This window comes from Typopeltis vanoorti, chromosome 19 (assembly GCF_054136105.1).
Source record: "Typopeltis vanoorti isolate ZY-2024b chromosome 19, IOZ_Tvanoo_1.0, whole genome shotgun sequence".
NCBI classification, from domain to species: Eukaryota; Metazoa; Arthropoda; class Arachnida; order Uropygi; family Thelyphonidae; genus Typopeltis; species Typopeltis vanoorti.
In genome coordinates, this window is record NC_143567.1 from 42,441,051 (window position 1) to 42,450,109 (window position 9,059).

Sequence of the window (9,059 nt, forward strand, 5' to 3'; positions counted from 1 at the left end):
TAAAAAGACACCTTTATTTTCGTCACTTAAACTCGTCCTGATTGTAATCTGATGCAGTATCAGATATTGTTTGTTTGTTAAGGGGAATCAGGAACCTGCAGAAATATCTCATACTATGCTACCTCCATTGACTTGTAGGTGCCATATATAGAGACGCCCATATACACGGTGCAGTAAACGCTGCGACTTGTCGTACTAGCATCCATTTTTCAACTCCTATAGTGTTTAACAGGTTTGCTGCTGTTAAACACTATAGGAGTTGAAAATCATCATCATCAAAAGAGGATGCAGTGATATCACTGCATCCTCTTTTGATGACCTTCCCTCGAGAGGATCATTTGGGGGGGGGGGGTTCGAGTCTAGAACCTCCTAATTGCAGGAGTGTAGCACATCGTCATGGTTTCTGTACTCCCCATGTTGTAAGGCCAAGTCAACTATGGCAACGTCACTAATCGATTATCCCCTTATGAGATGTTTCACCCTTCGCTCACCACGAGCCTCTCGGTGTATTTTTAATTTCTTTACAGGTCTGGTGCCATTCTGTGAACGATTTTACGACTGTGGATAACCAAGATGCAGCATCCTAGATGTATGCCCAACCCACTAGTCCCAACGATCATGTCCTTTTATGACCAACACTTTGGTTTGTATAAAATCTAACCAACTACAGTATGCTAGCGTACTGTAGATGCTACACGTATACTCTATACTGCCGTCCTATTCCTCTCTGGATGATCGTAGACATAATGTAGAACTCTTGTAAAAGTATAAAAGAAGCATATTCTTATGTATGGATGAAGTTCTGTCAAAGAATTTGTAGGTTAATATTTAGATTTTGTAAATTTGTCTAATTAGTTGATCATTTTGTCTAATTATTTTTCATTTAGAATCGGACTGATAGGAAAATCGTCTTAGCACTTATAGCACATAAATCAAATTACATCCGCAGATATATTGATTGATAAATGTCGCTATAAATTATATTGAATAATTGGATGAATTAATCGAAAATTTTGCTAATATTATTAGTTTAATGAATATTTGTTAATGTTGATAACTGGATAGATCTTCCTTTATATTTGTACTAATTAATTAATACGTTAATTTCTACTTAATAGCAATTGATTTATATTTGCAGCAGCCTAGATACTTTGCACTATACAAATGCTCCTCTCTTTTTAATCTATCGTAGGTTTGCCCCTTCTCCCCCTTAATTTCAATACTTACATTTATTTTATCGAAATAATGAATAAGGATTCGCATTAATCAATAAACAAAAACTTTGCGCTTATTACGTTGTACTCTTCAGTTTAATAGGACTACAGTTTCCAAGTTTATCATACTTCAAAACTTCTTTGACGTACTAATGATGAAGGCTGTGTTGTGCGCATGCGTCCCTGCTGTAAATCTGGTGGCATGAAATGCGAATAAAATAAACAGATGATAATTTATACATCGATAATGTATAAATTTTTATGAACAATTCATAAACAAAATTCGATTGTAAAACGAATTTTTGTTAATTCATTTTACAATTCCATTGTAAAATTATATTTGTTGGATTTATATATGTTGGGCGCAACTCAAAATGCTGCTAGCCTGATTGGGAGTCCTGTGACATAGGACCTTTCCAAGTCCACCACGCCCCAATGAAACGTCTGTTACTTATTACGGGGACGTAATAACCGGGTCAGGAGCCAACCCTGCTCTAAGAGCCATCAGTTTCCCCCACTCCCTTGGGGGAGATTTGAATCAAGGACATATGAGGAAACTTGGGATCTTGAGCCTATTTAAATACAAAAACAACTTTCATATTAATTGTTTTTATATTTTTCATAATAAGTAAAAATATATAAATTATTATAAATTTAAACCTATTGACTGAAGTGGTAATGGTTAGAAATAGGACCATATGAACAAAAAGTGATGAGTAATTAAAGAATATAATAACATATGAAAATTTCTTTGCTCGCACACATACTTTGTTACTTTATATGCCGTGTCCATCCCATATTTAAAGAAGTCTGGAATAGATCTCTTCTCTACAATACGTGCACTGATAACAAAATATTGTTTATATACACAATACTTAAAAGTATTGTGTATATAAACCACAAATGATGTCGACAGTAAGCAGATCGATTAAAAAATATTAGTGGGGCAAAGATTTTACAAAAGAAAAAAAAAAAGGATGCAATAATAGTACTGATACACAAATATCTTGTCAGGAGGACAAAGAAGCCTAGAAGAACAACATAATCGGAGTAGCCTAACCCAGTTCAGAAATATAACCACTGATTAATACAAAAATCACCAACAGAGCTAACTGAAACCAGAGAAATGGGAAACAACTCTCGCGACAGTGCAGTAGAAAAGGTACCATAGCTAGCCACAGTCCCAATTGTGGCTTCACTTTTCTTGTTTAAAAACGAAAAGAAGAAATGTATCGCTCTTAGCAGTTGGAACACACACACACATACACACACACACACACACACACACACACACGGAAAGTTGGGGAATGAAAATCTAGAGACGCAAATAAGTATTTTGCCAGGTTAATGCCTCTGGACAAGCGCCTCTGAAAAAAAAGAGTTTTAGGTATGGAGAATTAAAAAAATTCCCGTGTTATCCAATTTAGCACGTGATTCTAGTAGCCATGATATTCGCCTGAGTTGACTTGAATTATAATAGGTCAAGCAAAAAAGACGCTTATGTGAGTTTTTAGATTGTTTATTTTATAGTTACAGTGTTTATTGTATGTATAATATAGTATATATTATTATATTACTATTACCATCACCGGTATTACTAGTGATATTAATATATTGGTATTAATAAATTACTGGTATTAATATCACTGGTATTACTACCAGTCCTGCTCAACTCTTCAACATAGAGAAGTTTAGTTCGTGAATGAATAACGATTGAATTATAATATGTATGTTGATGAATTTTAGAACATTAACGCTCACTTGTATGTAGATGCGCAAAAATGAGACTGGGATAGAATACTTGGAAGTATCAGTAAATAAGAACCACGCACGTGTTGCGATCTCATTCAGTTTTTCATTTAAAACAACCGAATACATTATTATCGTCCACTAGAGTATGTATTATACAGTCTGTATTATATTATATTATATTATACAGACTGAATAATATAAACATAAACACACGTCCTTATAAGGACTGGCTTAAAGGGGCGAAGCAGGAATGCTTTTCATCTTCCCCGTTATCTGTAAAGGACAGTGTATGGATAAGGTGTTATTGAGCTATTAAAGCTCTGATCATGGTAGGAGGGTAACAGCAATAGTCCAGCCTCAGTTAGAACTTCATTGGCTACAGCAGTGGTCGCCAAAGTGGTCGGTATCGACCCCCAGGGGTCGAATATAACATTGTTAGGGGTCGATAGAAAAATATAAGACATCATTGTACGGGTAATATTAATTCGGTTAACTTGGATTACCTCCATCCTGAATGACAACGACGCAATTAAGAGTGAATCGTGGGAACAGTGACATGAATAGGACCTAAGATGGAGTAAGGTCATGAAAATAGTTACGGAGGCCAATCAAGTAGGCTAAAATGACGTATTTACCAATAAACGGATGATTTGGTTCTCGCCCGGCCGGCGCGGCGGGAATGAGATTGCAACACGTGCTCGGTTCTTATTTACTTATACTTGTGGTCGTACATGTATTCTATCCCAGTCTTATTTTTTGCGCATCTACATACAAGTGAGCGTTAATGTTCTAAAATTCATCAACATACATATTATAATTCAATCGTTATTCATTCACGAACTAAACTTCTCTATGTTGAAGAGTTGAGCAGGACTGGTAGTAATACCAGTGATATTAATACCAGTAATTTATTAATACTAGTATATTAATATCACTAGTAATACCAGTGATGGTAATAGTAGTAGTAATAGTAATATAATAATATATATTATATTATACATACAATAAACACTAACTATAAAATAAACAATCTAAAAACTCACATAAGCATCTTTTTTGCTTGTCCTATTATAATTACGTAATAGTAAAATAGAGGGGGTGGGTCGATAAAAAGAAACTCTTGAAAGGATCGACGGTCAAAGAAGTTTGGCGACTCTTGGGCTACAGCATTGCCATCCATTACCCTCCAAGGGTATTAATCACCGCATCTCACGGTCGATACATTAGGTTCTCATAAACACACGTCCTTATAAGGACTGGCTTAAAGGGGCGAAGCAAGAATGCTTTTCATCTTCCCCGTTATCTGTAGAGGACAGTGTAGGGATAAGGTATTATTGAGCTATTAAAGCTCTGATCATGGCAGGAGGCTAACAGCAATAGCCGAGCCTCAGAACTTCATTGGCTACAGCATTGCCATCTATTACCCTCCAAGGTATTAATCTCCAAATCTCCAGACCTAAACACACGTCTTATATATTCTTATATATATTCTTATAAGAACTGGGCGATGGACTGAGTCCTTGACTCTTTATCCCGTCATCTGAATGAAGAAAATCTGTGTGTATTGTAATTGAGCTAAAAAGCTCTAATCATAGCTAGGTGACGTCAATAAAACATTTATTTAAACTTATTTTATTTGAGAAAATAAATACTGTATTATTTTAACTCAAAAATATTTTTAATAATTAAAATATTTCTGCATTTATTTAGATAAAAATTGTCCATTTTTAGTTTTATATAAAATTTAATTTAAAATGTATATATTTTAAATTAAAATATATACAAGTATATATTTTAAAGGACAGTGTAAACTTTTAGTTAACAATTAAAATTACAATTTTAATTGTTAACTAAAACAGATTTTAGATTTCTGTTATTGACTAAATTGGTATTGGATCTTTCATCTGATGGAATTCAAATAGATCCAATATTTCTTTTGTAGTAGAATTTCTACATGAATGTCTTTTGTAGAATTATTACAACCGGATGTGATAAAATACTATATGTGTTGTCTTACAATTAGTGGGGGTGGGTGGGTGAAACAATGAGTTTGAAATAAAATAATTTTCATCATCTACAAAATCGCCATCTGGCGAAATATATAATAGTCATTTCCTAAATACCGTCTTGATTTTTCAATTCCTTTTTAACAAAACAGTTCTGATAAAGTTTGGAAGCTAGTTTTAAAACTTGATATGAAGCTTTTCTACGCTAAATGACACCATACTAAAATCCCTCAGTGGCATTGTGACTTTTCTTGGTGTTTTTAAACGGTTCATGTTCAGTTGAACTCGCACCCGTAATGTCTGGGGTTCTCGTTATGGTAATAAAACACCTGCCCCATAGAGCGTTTTTAATTCTCTGCTTCCCTGAACACGGCAATCATTAGCTTTATCAAGGAGAAGAACAAACACAGACATAAATCTAACAGACACAATTAAGAGACGCAATAATTACTACAATTACGCCAGCAGATGTTGTATTGTGAATTCTGAATGAGTCGAGTCTATTAGTTGGACAAGAGAAGTGCTCTTTCTCATACATGCTTGCAGCCAACTTTATTATGTGTTGAATTTTCTGCTCAATTTACAAGGTCAACAGATGTTGACCTGCGCCATCTAGTGGAGATTTTATATTTGGAAAAATAGTGCGTTTAGTTCTTTTGCATTTTTACATATTTACATGTTTATTAAAATAATAATCGATTATTTATATAACTTTTGTGTACCACATAAAAACTAACAAACTCAATAATGATAAACTAAATTAATTTCATTTTTCTTGTTTAATATTCTTTCTAAAGTTAAATACACCATAATAATTAAACTAGGAAATTAATATAAAAGTATAGTATATTAAAATATACAAGGAAGTGATGCATTATTTGCAACTCCTGAATGATCAGTTAAAAAAAATAATGATAACAATATTGCAAATGACATATATATATATATATATATATATATATACGAAATTCCTAAAATTTAATATAATTTACTAGAAAATATATTTAATTTATAAAATATGTAATAATAATAAACATCAAGTGTGATATGATATAATATCTCTGTCTAAGGATGTACTCATTTTAAAATATTTTATTTTACATTACATATTACATAAGATATGATATTACTTTGATATATACATATAAAATATCAAAGTAGTTAAAAATAAGGTATAATAAAGTCTTGCTTGAGAAGATGTCAAAAAAACTTGCAAAAAAAAATAATAAAATAAATTATACCACAAATTAAAATTAAAAATAAGAAAATCACAAAGCTAAGTTAAATATATTTTAGTTGTTTAAATTTTCATTTTCATCTATATTCTATATCATAATCATGACTTTAATTCTAATCGCTATCAGTGTTTTATTAAATGCTAAACTTCATGTGTACGTCACAACATATTTTATGATAATTTACAATAAGTCACTTGAAAGTTCAGAAATATAAGTTGAAAACTGGAGAATAACTAGTTTTAAAAAGTTAAAGAAAGATATAATTGCGAGATATTTTAAAAGTAATATAGATAAACCTGTTACGAAGGTTTAAAAAAATCATTAAAATTTTATGCTGTCATGGAGACATGAGACGTATGGTGGGAAGTTTGAAAGTGAGGTTGAACTATTTTTTACCCACGTGGTCTTGCTTGAGAAGAAGTCAAACAAACGAGAAGTATCATGGGATGAAAAATCAAGGGTTGGTCTTAAAAGAGGATAATTAATAGAAAATATATAGTTTCTTATGAGGAGGGAAAGGGATGAATTTATTTCCTTGTTGAGGAATATGTGGTGAGCTTGAAGTGATTAGTGTTATGTCATCTCCAGCTTTCAAACAAAACTGGGGAAAAAAAAAAAAAACTTACCTCTCCCGCTTCTACCGACAAATCGGAGATCATTGAACTTGGCCACCTGGTTTTTCATAGCGGTGGTGGCATTTCGGAGCTCGGCACAGTAATTCTCGTCGTTTCCCGCTCTTATAGTAACTGACGTCCCGTCCATGACCTCACCAAGGGACACGACTTTGAAGGCAACAGGCAAGGTTTTGTTGGATCTCCAATGCGAAGGCAGCACCGAACACACGAAGTTTGGACTTCCCGTTCTCACCAACTCACCCGGGTGCTCGCTTAACACTTCGCTCAGCGTCCGCTCGCCTGTCGGCAGGAAGTCCGTCATAGCGTCGATTGAAACGGCGACGGACGAGCCGTTGAGATCTGCGGGCAAGTGCATGGGGTCGGATGGGGAAAGGAGGTAGACGTATACTTAATTCACGAAGTCCTTACAGTCCGTGTCAGAAGATGCTCTGCCACCAGCGACAGCCAATTGAGGCTTTGAGGAGTGGTTGTGGTTTACATAGAAAGTCGGATTGGCGCCTCGGTTCCGGCAGCCTACACACGTGAATGACGTACTTCGCGAAACAAAGCGTGCGATGCTCTAGGCACCACTTTACCGCTCTTGCCAATCGGTTGATGTATCCGTCCGCGAAGTGAAGCGGCCTTACTGAGTGATAGAGGGAGAGCTCATTGAAGTTGATAACGAGTTGGAAAAGTTTTCGGAAACTAATTTCCAAGAAGAGTGAACGAGCTGTTGGCTTTAGATCACCATGGACCACTTTTTTTTGGGTGACACACATGGAGTTAGAAGGTTTAGAGCAAGTCAGGTAAAAGGATGTTACGTCATCTGCAAGCGAAAATTCACGCGAATCGAATCTGGAAAACCACCAATTGTTGATTAATTACGTAATCCTATTAAAGGATGCATCTTAATACCGGAAGTATCTTCATTTCACCTTGACATACCGGAAGTATATGTATTTAACCTTGAAACGCATGCGTGCATTTCTCTAGCTATTTTGAGTTGGAATTTTGGACCTCAATTGAATATCTATCTTCTTTCCATTTGAAGGATCCTTTCTGTAATATTAAATTTCACAGAATCTTTTTATTATTGAATGAAAATAAATTAAAATTGGGAAAGAAAACAAAGTTGGTTTGATACAAAGAAATTTCGATAATCAATTCTTTTTTATTTTCGGAATTCGTAAATCCTATTGAATGAATTTTTCCAGAAAATAATACGTTGTAGTTTAAATTGCCTTTTATTTGATTGTTACTACCCACTTCCTTTCGCTAATTTTAAGTAGCGTAATTGAAATCTTGTTATTGGACCAGGGAGGTTTAAATTTTCAAAGTGAACTCATTTAGTAATATACGCTGCTATTGTTATTACGTTATACAAACCGCAGCTGATAATTTTTGTTGAAATCATGAGTAAAGCTATTATAGTAACAATAACAATATTATAAAATGGTGTGAAATATCATAATCTTAATATATCAACAATAAACTGCAATTCATTAAATTAATATAAGTTTTAGATAATTTATTTTGTTACATTGGTATTCGTAATAAACAAATAAATTTATTTTAATTCTTGAATGATATCTTATAGTTTTTTGAAATTTTATACCACCCAATTAGTCTCATCGTTTACCCATTTTAAGTGGGACAAAAAATAAGCACGTAGCTTTTCGTTTAAAATTTCAGATCAATTTCAATATTTATATTAGATAATTACAATTGCTATTCAAAGTTACGTATATTTAAATCACAAATCAATAACTAAAATATATTAATAAAAAACTAATATTAATTTAAATTAATTTTATTTTAACTTAAGCTTATGAAAATGTTAATATATAATTTTTATTTTTTAATGTTTAATAATGTAAGAACACTATAATATTTTAAGAATATCAAAAATATTTTCTATATGTCGGTGTCATTTCAGCGTGAGGTGGATCGAATTGCAGAACACAAGATGGCGGCTCGCGTTTTGATTAGTGTGATATTTTTGGATTTTCGAATGATATATATAGGTAAGCGTTCTTCGTTTTGCGAAATTTGATATTTGTTACCTGCACTGTAGTCTGATGAATTGTGATGATTGTGTGGAGTGACCAGCAAGTGATATTTGTTGTAAATGTGTCCTGAACACTACGCCATTATATATCAGTGCTCCTACCCCAAAAATTCATCCTCCATAAGTGCCGGTAAGGCTTCAACTGCACAGTAAGCGTTTTTTTTTTT

The 9,059-nt window shown here is 33.4% G+C and overlaps 1 protein-coding gene across 1 annotated transcript in view; it reads right to left on the reverse strand.

Moving 5' to 3' along the window:
* Positions 1 to 7,344, reverse strand: part of LOC150096042 (uncharacterized) — a 50,181-nt gene extending 42,837 nt beyond the window's left edge. Inside the window, exon 1 of the mRNA XM_090409094.1 lies at positions 6,837 to 7,344. Within this exon, the coding sequence (XP_090265220.1) occupies positions 6,837 to 7,200 (364 nt within the window). The 5' untranslated portion in view covers positions 7,201 to 7,344. The remainder of the gene's footprint in view (positions 1 to 6,836) is intronic.
* Between the last annotated feature and the right edge of the window lie 1,715 nt (positions 7,345 to 9,059).